General features: G+C 36.9%; 1 protein-coding gene across 1 annotated transcript in view; it reads right to left on the reverse strand.

Moving 5' to 3' along the window:
* The window catches only part of FMN2 (formin 2), a 331660-nt gene that overhangs the window by 69963 nt on the left and 240175 nt on the right, over positions 1–21522 (reverse strand). The window contains exon 14 of the mRNA XM_033099694.1: positions 10542–10634. Within this exon, the coding sequence (XP_032955585.1) occupies positions 10542–10634 (93 nt within the window). The remainder of the gene's footprint in view (positions 1–10541; positions 10635–21522) is intronic.

Below are 21522 nucleotides of genomic sequence, written 5' to 3' on the forward strand. Positions count from 1 at the left end.
TCACTGTTATTCCATACATACTATGGGTTTTGAGAACCACTACCAAGAAAATGTTCTGAGATTGACTATTCTGAAAACAGAGTTTGAAACAGAGACAAGTGACAATCAAGATGGTGAAATAAAACAATCAATTCTCTACTACCAGTAGAGGGAAGGAAAGGGCAACACAGTTTTAAGACAGAAGGCAAAGTAAAAAAAAAAAGGTTTGTACCCACCATCTCCAGAAAGTATCAGTAACTCACTTTAACAGAAGTAACACCTAACACTGAAGAAATAATGAACCTTGAGGAAGCTGATCAATCAGTTGCTGCATGTCAGGGACAAAGTGGGTCTTCGATATTAATCAGAATATGGCAACTGTTGTTGTAGTGAGGGTCCCCATTTGCCCCCCAAATCTCAGGAGCTAGAGATCCGAAATTTGAGACAAAGGCAGCCTGTGGTTCAAACCATACAATACAAGAAACACTGAACCTCTTAGGAGGCAGCCTTTATTTATGTAGTTTGTGATTATTTCCATCTATTTATTTATTTTAGGGTCAGGGCATAAGATCTCCTTTCAGGTACAATTCTACCAGAGATCATAAGTATGGATGGTCCCATGGCCCTAAACATGGCACTGGTTAAAAATAGTGTTTTCATGCTTCTGTTTCAGCACACTGGCATTCAGTGTCTTCTCCAAAAGCATTAATACTTCCTCCCCCAAATCTCGGCCTCCACAAGTATTTTCTGGTGGTTGCTGTCCTACTAAGCTACTATTTTGACCCAGTGATTAGTGTCTGCAGTAGCTTGTCTGGCTCTGGACTCTTTTGCAATGGTAAATATTTCTGCTAAACTTGTTCCAAATGACTGTAAGCAAGCAGAAGCATGGAACGGACGCCCTTTCTGATCTTGAGCTTTCATGAGGGAATACCACATATTCCCAGGTAATTGGAGACAGAGATGCATTTCAGTAACATCAGATGGAAAGCAACTTAGAACCCTTTCATCTCCTTGTCTAGGCTCTAACTAATTTTGCTATTTTTCCTTTTATTTAAAGTGTTAACTAGTTTTTGTTTATAATTATCTATGAATGTGCATCTGAGTTGCTTTTAAGTGTGGCCAGTATGGGATATTTGTTAGGCAGATGCAGTGCTTTTCTTCTGAGTCATTTAAAGTAGTCATTTAATTGCAGATATATTTCTTTGGTTTTGAGGTTTTTGAACAAACGGCTTCTTTTGACAATGAACCCAAGTCAAGCAAATTTAGGGAGTTTATACATATCCAGACAGGAAATGAATATCCGGATTTCTTTCCTCAGATAGCAAAAGCGAAAACTAAGCCGGGATGCATTCCTTCCTTGATGCTGCAAATGTTCTTAGGACAATAAAACAAATGGTGTGAAGTACTTCTGGGAGGAAGAAAGCTAATATCTACATAGTATAAAATTACAACTTGACTTTTGCAATAATTCGCAACTGACTTTTAGTTAATACTGGGTGGTATTTCAAACTTGTGTATAAAAATGCCTACTATTTGTGTCCCTAGAAATATAGGTGTATATAAACATAACATATTGGTGCTGGCTATAAAAACTCAAGAAACACACGCACAATAGTAAATGATGTGTACGTCAGAAATTTGCTGTATGTGGCTTCTGGCCAAACCTAAAATATAAGTAAGCCATGTGCTATTATCACCTGGCCCAATGTACTTACTGATGTGGTCCTCAGGAAAATTCCTTCCTAAATCTTCTTTGTCAACTCAAAGTGAAAAAGACATGGGAAAACATGATGTACACACGAGTTTTACATTCTGTAGAAAATACAGTGTAAAAGAACTGTTTTCTGAATGGAAAATGATTTACTTCACCTAATTTTTATATCTAATCATACCCAAAACCTATACATTACCCCATCTGTAGGCTAAGCAAATCTCTCATGGACTTTCGTTAGTGCAACGTGAAAGTAATGACATGTTCAGGGCAATGCTTTTCTTTTGTTTTCTTTCCTTTTTTTTTTTTTTTTTTACCAAGTAACAACTACGTTATTGAAGAAGATAAATCAAGTTTACCTTCTTATTAATTCCATGATGAACTTAAATTAGGATCATTCAAACAAAAAAACTCTATGACCCTTTAACTAAAAATATGCAAATGCTTTCAATATTAAATGCAATGCCAATTAGTTCTAATTAGTAGATTCAGATTATCAAGAAACTGCTTGTTATTTCAATCTGAAAAAATCAGAAAACTTTTTCTGATGTGTTTTTTTCCCCCTAACTTTACTTGCCAAAACAATGCTTGAACTTGAATTATAATAGGATGGCTAGAGAATTCCAATCCTAGAAAAGAAAGTCACATAATTTAATGTTACAATGTTTCAGCCAAACTTTGAGTGTCCAGTATGTTTTGAAACTTTGTTAGGGGCTCATATATAGGTAAATATTACATAGTTTTTCCCTTCAAGACGAAGTTAAGATGAGGAGAGAGGTGTGTGAATACTCATGTATTTAAATATTAAAGATACAGTAAGTCCTCACTTAATGTCGTCAACAGGTTCCACATCTTTAAGCAAAACGGTGTACGAAAGTCTGACGACTAAGTTCGTGAACTAGAAAAAGTGCTACATACCTCATTGCTGAATATCACTACGGTCACCTTCGAAGTACACCCCTTGGGAAGCTGTGCACCGATGCCAGGGCCTAGTCCACCCTTCAAAGCAATTTTGGAACTCTTTTTCTGGAATGGCCCTCAGAGCTGTTGGCATATTACCCTTGATGTCCTGAATGTCACTGAAATGTCTTCCTTTCAATATTTCCTTTATCTTCGGGTAAAGAAAGAAGTCACTGTGGGCCAGATCAGGTGAGTAGGGAGGGTGTTCCAATACATTTGTTTCTTTACTGGCTAAAAACTCCCTCACAGACAATGCTGTGTGAACTGGTGCATTGTTGTGATGCAACAGCCATGAATTGTTGGCGAAAAGTTCAGGTCGTTTTCTCTAACTTTTTCACATAGCCTTTTCAGCACTTCCAAATAGTAAACTTGGTTAACTATTTGTCCAGTTGGTACAAATTCATAATAAATAATCCCTCTGATATCAAAAAAGTTTAGCAACATCGTTTTGACTCTTGATTTGGACTGACGGAACTCTTTTGGTCATGGAGAATTGGCTGACTTCCATTGTGCACTTTGATGCTTTGTTTCAGAATCGTATTGGTACACCCATGTTTCATTACCAGTGATAACATGGCCCAAAACATCATCTTGCCTCTCTAAAAGGTCTTGGCAAACTTCGACTCTTCTTTGCTTTTGGTCATTGGTGACCTCCTTTGGGACCATTTTTGCACACACCTTTCTCATTTTCAGTTAAGATTTTCAGTTAAGATTTTCCTCTTTTTCTATCTATGTTTACTTAGTCTGCTATGTTTCGCACAGTCAGCTGACAATTTTGACACACAATTTGACAAATTTTTGCAATGTTTTCGTCAGTTCTGCTCGTTACTATCCACCCTGACCTCTCTTCATCAGTGACGCATTCTCTCCCCTCAGTAAAATGTTTAATCCATTTGTATACTGCTGTTTTTGTTTATGGGGATAATGTTATGGGGACATTATCCCCATAAACTTGGACTAACATGTCCCTGATTTCACTTCCATTCTTGCCAACTTTAACAAGAAATTTAATGTTTGTTTGTTTGTTGCTCTAATTCAAGCTCAGACATTCTCACCACAGCACACAAAAACACGCAATAACAATAATGAACGCCACTCAGCAAGACACTACCACACATCGATACAAACAGAGCTGTGAGACACTGATATGCCAAGGTTATGAAACCTTACTGAGTTGTTTGTACAGTGCAGCCAATGTAAGCACAGAGTGACACGTTTGCAAACTTAATTGTCAAACCTCGTATACATATAAAATAATTATATATAACTTTCATTTTATAAAATACTTGATGTTATATACATATAAAATATTTCATCATACAAATGAAAAAGCGGCAAAAACATGTAGAGTATGGGTTCACCAGCAAAATATACATAAATACAACGGTCTACATGCATATAAATATGCTTACATGTACAAATTATCTCTGGAAGGATAGAAAGGAAACATAACATTGGTTAAAATGGTGGAAATCCAAATGGAATCATCATTGGTTAACAGTGAGAAGACCTACATTGCTTTATATACCTGAATGTTATAATAGATGTATTATTTAAATATTCCTTTCACTCATTCGTTGGAAAGGAAACAATGAGGCCAACGTGGCCATCTTAAACAAACACATGGGTGATACCACAACGATGTGGAATACGGAGGGGTAGAAGGTCTGAGGAACTTGAATTAACAAAGTCATCCCTTCGTTCATTCATCTACAAAGTAAATACTGATTTGGAATCTATTAATACTGGGTACTGAGAGAGGATACAGCATGAGAGACATTTATGGAGATGTTTACTATGAGGTGTCAGTGGAAGTATCCAAGTAGAAATATGCAGGAGGCAGTTGTTAGCAAGTCTCATATATATATATATATATATAATCAATTCCAGTCACTTGTGAGAGTCTCTTTGATCATGTTTCATCAACAGTAACGGAATGAATGACCATGGCTATTGGAAACTTAATTCTCAAAGAGAAGTGGTGATATAGACTATTCTGTTCAGAAGACTCACTTTAAATACGTGCTTCTCAAATGTTAGGAGTGACCGGAAGATACAGTGAAATCCAAATGGAATCACCATGTATCGATACATCAAGGGAAAGAGCTTTGTCTATCTGGTGCATGGAGTCAGCATGTATATGAGGTCTGACAATTACATTCACAAACTTGTTGTAATGATGTTGCTAACCTTTTTTGTTTTTTTGCTATCAGAGTCATTCATTACGAATTTGTACTAACTGAACAAACAGTTAACCAAGTTTACTATTTCGAAGTACTGAAAAGCCTGCATGAAAAAGTTAGACGACTTGAACTTTTAGCCAACAATTCATGGTTCTTGCATCACCACAATGCACCAGCTCACACAGCACTGTCTGTGAGTAGGTTCTTAGCCAATAAACAAATAACTGTATTGGACCACCCTCCCTACTCACCTGATCTGGCTCCCAATGACTTCTTTCTTTACCCAAAGATAAAGGAAATATTGAAAGGAAGATATTTTGATGACATTCAGGATTTTGAGGGTAATATCGTGTTTCTCCAAAAATAAGACCTAGCTGGACTATCAGCTCTAATGTGTCTTTTGGAGCAAAAATTAATATAAGACCCTATGTTATTTTACTATAATATAATATAATATAATACCAGGTTTTATGTTAATTTTTGCTTTAAATGATGCATTAGAGCTGACAGTTTGTCTAGGTCTTATTTTCATGGAAACACGGTAGGACAACAGCTCTGATGGCCATTCCAGAAAAACGAGTTCCAAATATGCTTTGAAGGTGGATGAGGCATGGTGTCAGTGCATAGCTTCCCAAGGGGAGTACTTCGAAGGTGACTGTAGTGATATTCAACATTGACGTACGTAGCACTTTTTTTAGGATGAGTTCGCAGACTTCATTGTCTGACCTCATCATACTTCATGAAGAGAGAAGTCTCCCCATTTCCCAGTTCTGATATTGGTGACCTTTGAGTTTAATTGACTGTCTCACACAGTTTCACCTGCATTATGGTTTCAATCATCTGACATTACACAACTTCCTTATTCACTACCTCTTGGAATCCCTAACTATATTATAACAAGATTTAAATTCAAATAAAGTATTTCTCCAGCCTCTTATAAAAGGTCTTGTTGCCAGCATGACTTTGCCATCTATTACGATTTTAGTCAAGTAGTGAACTCTCTGAGCCTTTTGTAAAAGGTGACAACAATGGTTGCTCCTAAAGAGTTATAAAACTAAAATCACATAGGGTATAAAAGGGCTTTGGCTAACTCTTTGCTAATGCCTAATATTGTTATTATACTGATAACAAGTAAAAAGTTATTTGCTTAAAAGACATTCATGCTTCATTTTTAACTCTAAATGGTCAATGAAAGAGTACTTCAAACAAAACATTCATTATATACGTGTATCATCACTTAAAAAAGTTTTCATTATATTTTCAGAAAAGGAAAAAAATAAAACACCAAATAAGCTCACTCTGAATATGGAGCACTGCTTACAGGGCACCAAGGATACTATTTCTGATAAAAAGTACTTCTAGCAGACTTCTCAGTCTTTGGTACAGTTAATATCCACTGCTTTCACCATCTTTTCATTCTCAAGCATAGAATTACCAATACTAAAGGTTGTATATAACATTTGAGTTTCAACACCCTTTTAATTATATGCATGTGGTTACAGATTTATGCATTTCCATCTTGGATCTATTCAGCTATAATTTACTACGCTTCGTTTAAGGAAGAACTGTTTGGGGAAAGAGGGTAAAGGTATGGAGAGTGAGGCTAATGAAAATCTTATTAGCCATTTCTTACTCATAAAATCACAATAGAGACTTTATTTTTTTTTAATAACATAGAGAGAAAATACCTTTTCTTTTTAAAATTTGCCATTCAACCAAAAATAAAAGTTATGTTTAAGTTTTAAATTATATCCTTATCAAAATACATCATCTGAGTGAAAAGGGCTGGGACGGCCAACGACAAAGAGCTAGGCTCCTGTTTCCTTCCCAGCAACCTCAACACGTGCACATACATACAAAGGCAATCTACTATATGCAAGGTCCTTTATAGCTCAATAACACGATTTTCTTATGCACACTTTGTCCGAAGCACAACTTGGGTTCAAAAAGAAAGGAAAAATTAACAGGAGTGTGCTGAGTTCTAAGAAATAGCAAAGAGTGATGTTCCCTTGTGATCTCATTTATTTCATCTTTCTTACCTTCTGTTTTCTGCTACCTAAAAAAAAAAAAAAAAAAGGCGGCACAAAATAAAATTTAACAAAAACTACAAATAAATGCTCAATATCTGGAGATAACCAATTAGTTTTCTTTATAACACATGCACAATAATAAAATGATTACATATGGTGGCATAAATTAGAGATAAGCTAAATTATAGTGACTTTGATGAAAGTTAAGTCAAACAATTATGCATCAGTTGTAGTTGTCTGCGATAACTTTTAAAATTGTTGCAGAGTTGTGCCTTTCTACTTCCTCACTTTTCTTACTTTTGAGGTTAAAAGCTCAGAAAATTGATTTTTACCCATGCTGATCCCCAAAAAAATGTTCCATCCAGGAACATGTACCACTATAATCATTGCCTTCTGAAACTATCGAACTACTAACACCCGTGGGGGCTTCTCTTCCTCTGTCCATCCTATAAATGTCATTCTCCTTCAGAATTCTATCCCTGGATCTATTTTTCTCACCTTCCCTAGGCATCCACATCCACTCTATAATCACGTTGCTTATCAGATATCCAAGCCTCCATCTCAGACCTCTTTGCCATGTCTAACACATATATCCACCTGCCCACTGGGAATAAACGAACCTGTATGTCCACTTATTCAAATCTTTTCCTATGTTTACATCCCCAATCCCAGTGATGAACACCACCGCTCACACCTGACATCGGGACACCTATCCATCACTTCTATGTCCATTTGGTCACCAAGAAATTACTGCTGTATATTATTATTATCCCTCAAATCTACCCTCTCTTCATCACCATCACTACTTCCTCAGCACAGGGCCTCCTCATTTCTCTAGCAGTGTGCCGTAACAATTTTACAATTAGTCTCCTGCCTCCACGCCTGACCTGCCTCCAAGCTCGACCTGCCTCCATCAGCCCTTCCACATAGATGCCAGTGGAACCACTCTTAAATCTTTAAACCTCTGCTCCCTAAGATGTCAGGATGTAGCCCAAGTTCCTCGGCCAGGTTTGTAGATATGGTGGTGGATAGCTGTGGGAGCTTCTGTATAACAGTGTCTGTTTTCTCACCACTATATATGGTTATCATTGCAGTCATGGGTAAAAGGCCCAGGAAGCCTTGGAGGTTTGAGAGAAGATAGGAATGAAATCTCAGGAAAAAAAAGCTAAATGAGCAAAGGAAATCTTATAGCATTGCTGAGTAAAAAAGAGTTCCAACAGGAGGTTTCTGGTATGACTTTAAGATGACACCAGGCAGTATTGTTGTAAGGCCCACACCCCACCTCACCCTCACACAAAATTGAGCTACTCTGGTGTAAACATAGAGACAGCGAAGACGAGGGCTTCAGGAAGGTTGTTGGGCTTCTGCCTGGTGAGAAAGACAGCGTGTGCTATGTGCCTGGCATTGTTCTACGTACTAGGATAGAGAGAGAGGTAAAGCAAAGTACTCGCCTCGTGGAGCTTACATTGCTGAGGGACAGATAAATACCACAATTACAGAAAGTGGTTAAATGTGCTATACAGAATATAAAGCTGGGTGGAGGTCAGAACATATTTTGAGAACATTATTTATTAACATTATATTCTCAGTTCTCACATGGATGGTACATAGCTAGCACCATTACAATGACTGCCATACAGCAAGAGGACTCAGTTCTGTAAATCTGCCTTTTTTACAGCAGAGGTGAGGGACATTGGCAAGGAAGAGGTGCTTAAGCAGAGACCATGAAATCCTGGCTTGAGTAGAATTAGGAAGAAGACATGTAGTGAAAAAGCGGGTAGACCAGTGGATTGCAGGGATGGATGAAATCCATAGACTAGAGTGTGGTTTATAGACCACAGAATACCTGAATTAGAAAGATAAGAGATGCTTTTATTATGTTGTGGGAGATAATGCAAAAAAAACTACTTAGACATTGTTGGGTATAGTCTCTAGAATTGTTTGAAAGGGACTTTAGATTTTGAAAATGAGGCACATTAAAAAATAGTGTGATGGGATATATAAAAACATGAATATAATGATGTACTGAGCACTGAGGTTCATGTAAAAATACTATTTTATTATTGAGAAAACCCTAATTATAAGCAAAGGTCTGGCATACATAATTTGTACTAAAGTGATATGCATTATTTTAGTATATAGATTTAATTTTAGAATTTTGTCCTGATAACTAGAGGAAATATGGGATAAACATTTGGTTACATTCTTAAAAAATTAACTTAAGAGACACATTGCTTTGAAATTCACCATTTTCATTATATATTATTGATATAAGTTCTTGAGTGACCATGTTTAAAGCTGGACTTTTTTTTCCTCCACATTTTTGACATATTTGATTTACACAGTTTTTCTAAAGGATTTGCTGTTGTCATTATCTGTCTTCCAGATAATGTAGAATGTAAGATCAATGAAGATAAATACATTTTCTTATTCACTGTTATAACTCAGTACCCAGAAAAATATCTGGGGAAATAAGAAGTATTCAAAAACTTTTGTTCAATGAACACGTAATCATAGAACATTTGAATAGGAACAGAGAAGAAATAAAAGGGTGATTGAAAATGCTGAAAGAAGAGCCATGAAGAAAGACGCATATCATTGGCACTGTTTAACCTAGTGACAAAAAGGTGACACATTTCATACTTACAAGAACACATAGGTTATTATCCTCCCAACACTTATGGTTTCATTTAACACAGAAGAGTATAAGAATTGCTAACATCTATATTTCATAATAAAGGGGTCAAAAGATCTTTCTGGAAGATCATTAAAATCTGAAGAGATACTTCTCCGTTTAGTATGACTGAACAATCATGTCTTCCACACAACTTGAAATATTAGACAAATCCTGAAGATCTCTACCCACCCTTTGAATTATCATAAATGATTTCCAAAGATATCGATATGGCTGATCATATGTGGTTTATAAGCACAACACCTAAATTCCACTTGGGATGCAAAATATAATTTTGCTATTCATTCAGAAAATGAGTGAGATATAGTCATAAATAAAATTTCAATGCCTGGTTTACAAAATACAGCTTCATAATATTATATAATAAATCACATATAACGTGAACCACAATATGGGTGACACTCGTCAACATTTTAGAAATCCAGCAAATTGTTTGACTTCATTTTTTAATGTCATAGAATTAGGGTTCCTTTCTTCCCATAAACAAACAAAACAAAGTTTTTAAGCTCCTTAGAAAAAATTGTTAAGTATCCAGAGGAATTTGTACATCCTATAAAAAAAGTAGCATATAGTGGTTTGAAGATCTGAAAAACATCAATATACTTTGTTTTTAGATATAATATTTTGACAAACCAAAAATACCAGGTTGAACTGGTATAAGCATAGTTAAAACCCAGAAGGATATCGAATTTTCTATCACAAAAAGCATACAAATTTTAGTCTTTATAAATATGAGCTATTTTAACCAGTATCTATTGTATTTACTGTCATTAAAGAAAAACAGTATTAATGAGCATTATTCGCAAAATCGCATATTTAGCAAATCACTAGTCTCTCACAGCTGTGCGACTCACGATTAAACATAATTTGCTTTTCTGTGATGTCAAAGTAATCCCTTTTAAATCAATGTGCATTTTTTTTTAATGCCTTCTACCTTTCTGCTGAAAAGGGAGGGAAACGCAAGATATCTCTTCAGAATTTACCTTGAATAATAAATTGCTCCATGTTTTCTTTGAAAGGCTGGATGTGTTCTTTTGAGGATACCTGGTACACTTTTCCCGCTTCAACCTCACAGGCTGGAATTAGAGAGACATTGTTTAGAACGCCACATGGTTAATGGAGCCTTAAAATGATTTAAAAACCAAAGTAGCTAATGTTAGAATATCCTGTTAACCACCCCACCTGACAGATGCTCTATACATATTTTGGAAACAGCCAAGTACTGACACAGGAAGTCTTTGATCAAGCCTTCATGTTAGGGGATTGTAAAAAGAAATTCTTAGGAATCTGTAATTCCACTCCGGTCACTTCCAAAATGTGTCAACTTGGGCAAGTTACTTATCTACTCATCTGTAGAATGGACGGGAACCTGGTGTCTACCTCTCAGGGTTCTTAAGAGAATCAAATCGATTAATAGACGGAAAGGGTTCAAATAGTGTCCGGGACAATAAAGCAGTATGTCATTATTTCCTATCATCATCATGATTGTTAGTATCAACTGATTTCTAACACAAGTTTTCCCCAATTAAAGTCCAAATTTCTGAAAAAGAACAAATAATAACTTCGGTGCAAATGTTAGTATAACAACCTAAAATTATGGCGCCTCCATGACATGACAGATGCCTTTCATCTATTATTTAACTTCATCTTTAGAAAAAGTTAGTAAACTGAACATTATTATCCCGTTTTACAGCTGAGGAAATCAAGGCTCAAAGAGGAGATTAATTTGCTCAAGAGTCCACAGATAATAAGGAGCAGATTCATAACTGAACTCCTGATCTGACTCCAACATTTATACTCTTTCCATGCCTGTGCCATCATAAATGCCTTAGTAGTCTATAGATCCCACTTGGGTAAATTAAGAAGTATTTCTAAGAAAATTTCTGAACAAATGTCTGCCATTATGGTGATAGTGAGAAACCTTGACCTGAAAGGAAATAATTCAAAATTGAAAAAGCACATATTTGAAAGACAAAACCTAGGACAGATACATGTCTGACTCAGGTAAACACACTCTTACTACAGTTCTTAAGGTAAGGTCGCCAATTCTTCAAGAAGACTTCGTAATGGCACTCTTTAAAATATTTTCTTTATCTTATGAAACCATATTTTCCTTTTCTTTCTCTTCCAACCCATTAGCTTGTCCCAGCAGGTGAATACAGGAGGGGCTGTACTATTAACACATATTCACCCCATTAATTGTAAAAGATGAGTAGGGGTAGTGAAATTTAAAACCAGTTATCCACTTGTAGTGTTCTCTCTACCTATTTTCCTGGCGCTCCACACTCGGCCTGGGCAATCTCTGGCATGCTGGTGACCGTCCAATCCACATTCCTAGCCCAGGTGTTTTGTGGCTTCAGACTCACATGTTAAAGTTCCAGGGATATCAACTTGGTATTTTCAATACAGAACTCATCACAGCCTTCTCTAGACTCACTACCTCCATTATTCTATTCGCCTTCCATTGATGGTACCACCATCTAACTTAAATAATTCAAACCAAATCCAGAGAACTATTCTCAACTCCCTCTCCTTATCCCAATTCCTGTTGCTATCATCTCCTAAATGCTTCTTAAGTCTTCCTATCTTCTCCATTCCTGCTTTATTCTGGTACAAATGGGTCACCATTATTCTTACTGGGGGCTCCTGTTAAAACCTCTTCACTGGGCTTCCTATCTCTGATCCTCCACAGATCCATGCTTCTTCTCCCAGCTTAAAAAGCCATCTGGAGACTTGACCAATTACCTAGAACTGTTCAATGGCCTCTACCCTCACAGCCACTTCCTGAATAGAGGAACAATTTCAAAGCCTACAATATGAAGTACAGTGCTTTCTGCAATGTAGGCATTATTGAACTTTGAAATCATCTAGCTCTACTCATATTTTTTGCACACTCAGTGCAAGTTCTCATCTCCAGACCCTTGCTCATATTGGTTCCTCTGCATACAATGCTTCTCTTCTTACTTAAGGTAGGGAGGTGGGATTCCATGTTAGCTACCACCCTGTATTACAGTCATTTGTAACTGTGTCTATTCTGTTCCATTAGATTGAGAAACTTGAAAAGAAGCAATTTAATTCTCATTTGTGTTCATAGTGCCTGATGTCAGCAACAAATTTATGTCGGATGGGTTAGTGGCTAGATAAATAGCTACTGGTTTTGGAATATAGAAGGCATGGTTTAAATTCCAGTTCACTCAACCACTCAATGACCCTTGTGATTTGGAGTGAATTACCAAACCTCTTTGGATCTTAGTTTCCTCATCTAACAGTGGGTTCAGTAAAGCCTCTCATGTCAGTGTGACTTTGGCTAAACTAGGTGGAAAATTCTAGAAACTGAATGTGGGACATATAAATAAAAGCATAAAAAATGGTAGCTATTGCTGTTTTTTTTTTTTTAAATAAAATCAGGTATATTTTAACTTATGAGAAGTCTAAGATGAATTAACATAGCTAATTTCAAAGAGCTGAAGTGTGTTCCTAGAGACAAGAGACTGTGGGTTTCTTCTATGTTGATTCCCAGGGAGGAGGTGGCTAAACCAGCACAAGTTAGAGGGAGAGATTTCGATTCTAAGTAAAGGGGAGGCTCATAGTGAGGGAATTCCTCCAGTGAAGTAACCAGACTTGTGAGATGGTGAGCTCTTCCTATTCAGAAAATCGTGGGCTACTTGTCAGAAACATGGTAAAGTGATGTCTGGTAGGAGACACTCGCAGTCATCTACATTTAGGCTGTGCCGTTTATGACAGCCCCATGTCATTGGAAATTCTGCTCTTGAATGTCTCTAGCTATATAATAAGAGTATACTTAATAACATCCCGATGTGGGGAGTTTTCCAAAATTATATAAGTTAGGATTCTGGATATGAGAGGGAACAAGTTGAGTTGCATCATTTAAAGGAAATCGGGTAGAGATTTACCAGCCCTTCTTATCATGTCAGTGAATTATTTCCAGCAAAATCACAGGAAGAGATGTGCCCACAGGTCTTTGAGCAGTTTCTAATTGCTATGGAATCTATTCAGGCATGACACATATTGACTGACGACCGACAGCATTCAAGGAGCTATTACCCGACACTGTGATTACGACGTGAGCAGAACGGAACTGCCGTGACAAAAGCCTCTGTCCTCAGGGCACTTGCCTTCTTCTAAACTATGTGGTTTATAATTAATTATTTTTCAATCCCAACAAGAGAAGTAAAATGCTAATAGCATAGTGTCTAGTAGCTTTGGCCAGCATGGGGAAAAAAAAAAAGACAAAAGAATCTAGTCTCTCACCTGGTCTGATTTTCAAACCTTAAAAGCCTGAGGCAAGGAAGATTAATATTTTGACTATTAGTGGCAATTGTTTAATTTGCCATTTTTATTAGAAAATGGAAGTGATAACTGTCGTTTTCTTCACGACGCCACTATGCCTGGAGGTCTCTGAAGCTGTAAGAATACCCTAACACAAGTGACTTGCGGAAGTTACTCTAATGGATCTGGTGCATTAAAGGGGGATTTCATTAGTAAGGAAAGCAGAGTTGGATCAGACTAACCATGACGAAGTTTTCTAAAATGTGCCCGATTTTCTCTAGGTCTTTATGTTTACTCGGTAGCTTTTAAACAACAGAATATGCAGCAGAAAAGAAGAAAAGGTATAATAAAATATAAATAGGAAACTAAGGGAAAATTGTATTTTAAATGTCACTTAATTTTATAAATGTCCTTGATCCATTCATACAAACAGTATTCTTAATATAAATGCAAACAAAAACTATTTTTTTTCTATTTCTTCTGTCTTTTCACCTTCACTTATAGATTTTCCTGTACACCAGGGGGACCAAGTAGAATTTCAGATCTAGAAAAACTCACAGGTCATTTACTGGCAATCTCATCTCATTTCCAGTAGGTCACAAAAGACATCTGTCACGTATCCTGGTGTTTCTAAGTGATGTCCATTCATATCTCCGCCAGGCAGCTTTTTCCTTACTGAGCTGCTGTAATTATTAGAATTCTCAACTATATCCTGAGCAGAACTCTCTCTCTACAGTGTACCCCTGTGGATTGATATATCTGGAGTTTGCTTTTAAAATATTTCAGACAGATTCACAGAATTACGTGTGTAATTAAAAATTAAGTGAATTTTTGTTTGTTTTCATCCGCCATAGATAGGTCAGAATTTAGTGAGTCACAGGAAAACTCCACTTTCTTTGAGGACAGAAGAGGACTTCATCTCCTACCGGTATTCATTCATTCACTCCATTATGTTGCCAATACTTAGAAGATTCCCTGGCAGGCAACAGGCATTCAACAACTCTCTGGGAATGAATGGAAAGATGAACTGGATTTTCCTGTCAATATGAACTCCTTCTTATCTTGCAAAATGTCATTCTCACTCAAATTTCCCCACGCTTTTCGCGTGCTATTCGTCTACCTGATTCCTCTTATCCCTTATGACCAATTGGTAAGCTGCAACTTATCCACTCATACACAACGGTCACTGCATGTTCAACTCTCATCCTAAGCCCCATGAAGTCAACCTCCCATGCACTTTGTAGCTCTCTCTTCTATAGAACATGTGTGAGTGATACAAGATAGAAGCAAAGCTCTGAATAAAATAGATCTGGATTCAAGTCTAGTTCTACTAGTAGCTATGTGATCTTGGGTTAGTTCCTTAAATTATCTGGGCCCCAACAACTCCCTCAACTAGAAGGCAGGGCACCTGAGCACTGAGCTGACTGTTAACAAGTTCTCAAAAACTGAAAGCTATGAATGATGTTACTTTATTGCATTTATTTGTTTATGTGTCTTTAACTCTGATTGTACTTTTGCATTCCCTGAAGTCCAGGTCTGTCTAGTCACCTAAGTGTGCCTAGTGTTTGAAATACAGAGGAAGCACTAAAGCCTTGCATTAAAAAATAAAATGCTTTCACCTATGCTTACGACCATGACTTCCCTTAATCTCGATATTAAGCCTCCAGTGGTGGGTCACATATAACACCATGTAAGTCTTACGACAAGTGCACCAAAACCCACTCCAAATCCCTCGTGCCCTTCCTTATGATATATATTCCGTACAATTATTTGTGGGTGGCTGTTGCTTTATTTTTTCATTATATTAAGAAGGAAGAGCCTGTTGGATAACTATAAAAATAAAATGTAAAGTTCAAGAGTATATATATCATGTATATATTAGGTTGGTGCAAAAGTAATTACGGTTTAAAAAGCTAAAAATAACTGCAAAAAAATGCAATTACTTTTGCACCAACCTAATACTTATATATTCAATAATACATATGAATATGTTCAATAAGGAAATTTCTTTATAAGATTGGACTCCATTCTTTTATTAACTGTAGTGCATCATTCTGGCGATTACTTATCATCTTCAAAATTTGTATGTGATTATGTGAATTAAAAAAAAACTCTACAATCTTACAAACTTTAAGGGTCATTTAGTAACATTATTAAAAACATAACATAAGATAGAGTTCCTGGAAAACTTGCATCATGGTCAAATCCAAATATTAAAAAAAAAACACAATCTGATAAAGGCTGTTGGCATCACTGAGTAATTCCAGTCATGTCAGCTTTTGTTTAATTTAAAGACCTCCCTAATCCAAAAGGATTTTTGTATTGTGCTCAAGGGCTAATATTTAAAAGCATGAGCTCGGCTTCCAAATACAAAGAAAAATCTAGCCAGAGTATAGGAAGAACAAAAATTTCTCAGATGTTCCCACTGTAAAATGGGTTCCAACACATCAATGCCATCCACAGACTGGCATGTTGGGGGGGACAGCAAACATCTCATTACTGTCATGTTAAAGTAAGAACATCACACACCACTCTCTGAAAGGAACCATGATTATAAGGATTCTGGTTATTTTTTTTTTTTTTTAGGGAATTGGAATATTCCAGCTGTAATGTATACGAGTCTCCAAGTTCAACCAATGTTAATCAGTTCAGAGTCAACACGTTCTGTGGGCTTGCAGGTTTCACTGGCATCCACAAACCTGCACCCTCCAGTTTGAAGGAAGCCACATAACAGACACAAAGGAGAAGAAACAAGGTTGATTAGATCAGAAAGTCTTTCTTCCAAAACTAAACTGTTTCCCATAAAAGCATAGTTTGTGGACTACTCTGGATTCATTTTCAAGAAACAGAAACCATGCAGCTACTTAAAGCAGACTGATGTAGCCAATGAGAAGCGTACAAAACAGTTCTAAGAGCTGAGACTGGGCTCCACCGACCCCTCCCAGCACGAAAGTGCAGAATTGGCCCTTTAGGGAGAGGTGTTCTCTTTGCCACACTCAGGATCCACACTGTATGGTGGGTGCCTCAGAGGCAACTATGGCTTTAGACTCAGACCTCACCTGCTAAATCCGCACCACCAAATACACTGTTACCCTGCATCCATACTATGCCTCTCAATACTCACGGAGCTGGTGACTGGGCAATGCAACACTGTGTAGGGAAAGACCAATCTCTCCATCTCACTGTTTGAAGCCGAAAAACAAAACAAAACAAAATACAAACAGTGAAAAAGAGGATTCTGCCTTCACCATTTCTCATGCAGAAATACAAGAAGGCACAGATTCAAGAAATATTTAGGAGGTAAAAGTAGCAGAGCTTGGCAATTGACAAGAACGTAAGTAAGTGGTCCTTTGTGAAGAGGCAAACTTCAGTATCAACTGGGGAGCCTTTTCAAAATCTACCTGTGAGGGCTCCCGTCCAAGACATTTTGAAAAGTAATCTCTAAGGACAAGACTTGGAAATAAGTTCACACAGTGATTCAACTGTGCACGGATGAGTGAATTAGGGAGTGGAACCATGGATGCTGACTGGATTTATAGCTTGGGTGGGTTGGGGATAGAGAGTGGAGTAGAAGAGTAGCTTTGAGAGGGAAGACAATGAATTTGGTTTTGAACTTCCTGGGTTTTAAGATGTCAGTGGGAAATCTAAGTGTAGATTTCTAGCAAACCATTGGTACAGGAGTCTGCAGATCAGAGGGATTATAGAAACTCTGAATAAGGATAAGATCACTCGAGAAAAGCATATACAGTGAGAAGAAGAGTGGGCCACGGATAGCTACCTTAGAAATACCAACTTCTCTATAAAAAAGCAGAGAAAGAGAAGGTCACGAAGAAAGAAGACTTAGAAGGAGTTGCCAGACATTATAAGGAGAACAGAAGTGAGTGGGGCTAAGGAAGCCAATGGGACAGTGAGCTAAAACGGGTGCGTCAAAAGCAACAGAGACATCAAGTAAGATAAAGGGTGAAATAAAATGTCCGTTCAATTTGGCAAATAGTGACAACAGTTTCAGCAGTGCTAGGGACAAAAGATAAACCGTAATAAAGTGAGTAAGAAATGAGAGGTAATGAATCAAAGGATCAAAGGACTCAGAAATCTGTTACCACGTTGGCCAATTAGCACACATATCCCAGAACAAATGCGCAGCAAAGGTGTCCTGTGGGACATGGGAAGAATGGTGAACAAATGAACAAGTCCTTCATAACTTCTAGAAAATACTCAAAATATCCTAGTTTTGAAAACAGTAGATTAGTAGATCCAGTTGCATATTAAGAGAAGTATATTATTTACATGGATCATCCTATCCTAAAGATGGATTTCAGAAAAATCTGATCCTTAGCAATTAAATGCCTCCAGATTAATACCAAAACAGTTCCCCATCATCTAATTATAATGAAAGAGGACAGAGATACCACGAACATACAAATCTTACAATCTCTTCATTTAGACATGGCAGACTTAGCAATACTACCAGTGGAATCAATTATGTTTTCTGTGAGTTCACCAGTTTTACCTCAAAACAAAGCTAGAAAGAACTGAATGGTTTTGTATATATATATTCTTCAACAGGTATTTCACAGCTGTACTCTTCAACAGAAGAGATTTTGAAAGTGAACCTGTTTTAAATGGAAATGAATGAAAGAGCAATATACTAACATTGGTTTTGCTGTTTTAAAAATCATTTGTATGGGAGGAATTCTCAACTTTTTTGTCACCCTCCACACAAGTTGCATACATCCCAAACATGATGCACTTTCATGGACAAAGAGGGTCTGTGGGCTACAACAAGATAAAACGTAAGAGCTGTGACTTTCAGGAAAGTAGTGAGCCTCTGCGACTCAGGTTCTTCATCTGTAATACACAACCACAGAACCAGCCTCCCAGCATTGGAACAAGCAATGAATCAATTAATATATGGAAACCACTCAGAACTGTGCCTGGTGCATACTAAGGGCTATGTAAGTTTTAACCATTATTATTGTTGGTATTATTGTCAGGTGCAGTAGCAAACAGAAACGCAGTATGACCTAGGGATCAGGAGCACGCATCCTGGAAACTGGATCTGCATACTGGCTCTTCCACTTCCTAGTAAGTTATGCCTCTGGCCACGTAGGTATGTATCCTCTTCGTGTCTCACTTTCTTCATCTGTAATATGGGGATAATAATAGTGTCCACTTCATAGGGTTGTGATGATCAGACGATTTTATGTAGGTGAAATACACAGCACAGTGCCTGATCTATAGTAAGAAGAATACAGTGTTTGCTACAATTACTGCTACTACACAATTACCACCACTCTGTAATACCAGAGGTACAATTACTAACATACAACAAAGAAACTGAACCTTTCCTGTAAATCTCAAGAGGCACTGAGGCAATGCTCCAGGTTATGAGTGAGAATGACAGTTCTATAGGGACAACCGAGAATGGATTATAACTGTCATTCAAACATATTCTTTCCTGGCAGTGTCTAATTACTTCTGACCTATCTCACACTTGATTATGACATATCTAATAATCAATGGTGACACACCATGGTGTAGATACTGTGGATGACACTGGCTGGACTAGATAACTCCTCTAGGTCCATCTGACACCACACTTTGCTATGCTTCTCAATCTGTCTGTGTTCAGAAAGAGGAAAAAGGGCTACAACTTCAGAGTCGGTTAAGGTGTCTCTCTCTCTGGGACGTGAACACGTTCTTCAAGTGGGTCTAAACACAAACACATGATAAATAATGAGTGTACATAGTTGGAAATAGAGGTTTTTTTTTTCACATTGGGCCTTAGGAAACACGAAAAGTGAATGTTTACTTGTTATAAACAATATCAGAGCGGTCATTTAATATATGAAGGAGGCATATAGTCCTTCATAGTATTCTTGAATGATCCTTTCTGCTTCTGTGGTATCTGTCATAACTTCTCTTTCATTTCTGATTTTGTTTGTGTCTTTTCTCTTTTTATCTTAGAGAGTCCAGTCAGGGGTTTGTCATCTTTATTAATATTAATATTCTCAAAGAAGCAGCTCTCTGTTGCATTTTTTTCTATTGTCTTTTTAGTCTCTATTTCATTTAATTCGGCTCTAATTTTCATTATTTCCTTCCTTCTGCTGACTTTGGGTTTCATTTGTTCTTTTTCTAGTTGTTTAAGAATGTTAGGTTGTTTATTTGGAATTTTTTGTTTGTTTGTTTCTTGAGATAGTCCTGTAATGTTACAAATTTCCCTCTTATTGCTGCTTTCCCAGCATCCCAGTAATTTTGATATGATGTATTTTCATTCTCATTTGTTTCTGTGTATCTTTTGATCTCTCCTTTTATCTCTTCTTTGACCCAGTCAATCTTTAGCAAATGTTGCTTAATCTCCACATATTTGTGGGTTTTCCTATTTTCTTTTTGCAGTTGATCTCCAATTTCAAAGCGTTGTGGTCAGAGAATATGCTTGGTATGATTTCAATCTTCTTAAATTTGCTGAGGTTAGTTTTGTGTCCCAATATATGGTCTATCCTTGAGAATGTTCCATATGTACTAGAAAAGTATGTATAGTCTGGTGTTCTGGGATGAAAGGCTCTATAAATATCAATTATGTCCATTTGGTCTAATGTGTCATTTACGGCTGATATTTCCTTACTGATTTTCTGTTTGGATGATCTACCCATAGCTGTCAATGGCATCTTTAGGTCCCCAACTACATTTGTGTTTTCGTCAGTTTCTTTCTTTAGTTATGTTAGTAGCTGTTTTATACATTTTGGTGTTCCCTGATTGGGAGCATAAATATTGATGTGTTATGTCTTCTTGTTGTATTGTCCCCTTTATCATTATGAAATGCCCATCTTTGTCTCTTGATTCACTCTATTAGTAAGGTGGTCCAAAACAAAATTAAAATAATTCTAAATTACTTATTTAACACATGTAGTGTCTATTTAAACAATGTAATTTTATATAACAAAACTCCACAAGTTTGTACTCTGAAAGCTTTAGAAGGAGACACTGGTGTTGATTCATTTAGCTTCAAGCTTGAACATACTAAATGACACCAAAGTGTCATACTATTTATAAGAGATGACATCATAAAAATGAAATATCATGCAGTTATTTTATAATTCTGAGAGTGACCAGGGGCTCACTACTTCTGAGGTCAGCACTTTTATTATTTCAGCTCTCATCTTCAGACAGTCATTCATAGAGAACTGAATTTTGTTTACCTCTTACTTCACATACTGACCTTATTCTTGTGCTCTGGTACGACACAGAAGGGATCGAATCTTAAGATAACAAGTTGCATTTTACGTGTCAATTCTGATGATGTATTAATGGATACTTAAAATATGCTCTTCAAGAGAATTGTGAAGAGTCAATATCTAATTCAACAGAGAAGATTATCTTAAAATTGATGTTTGCCAAAGGCTTAAAGAAGGCAGTTAAGACAGCCCTTCGTATACTCGAAAATGATTCTGTCTACCTACATTTGAACTTGAAATTTCAACTCCCCCGATTTTATTCCCCATGGGCTGAAAAAAATGAATTGATCCAGAATTCCAAAACAACTGGTCTTCCCTCAAACATTCAGAGAGTCTGTCTTGGTGAGGAACAAGAATAAATATATGCAGTCTTATAAAGACTGGTAAACAACTCTAAAGACTATGGACTACAGTGATGATCTACAATGATATTATCTTT

This window comes from Rhinolophus ferrumequinum, chromosome 27 (genome assembly GCF_004115265.2).
Source record: "Rhinolophus ferrumequinum isolate MPI-CBG mRhiFer1 chromosome 27, mRhiFer1_v1.p, whole genome shotgun sequence".
NCBI classification, from domain to species: Eukaryota; Metazoa; Chordata; class Mammalia; order Chiroptera; family Rhinolophidae; genus Rhinolophus; species Rhinolophus ferrumequinum.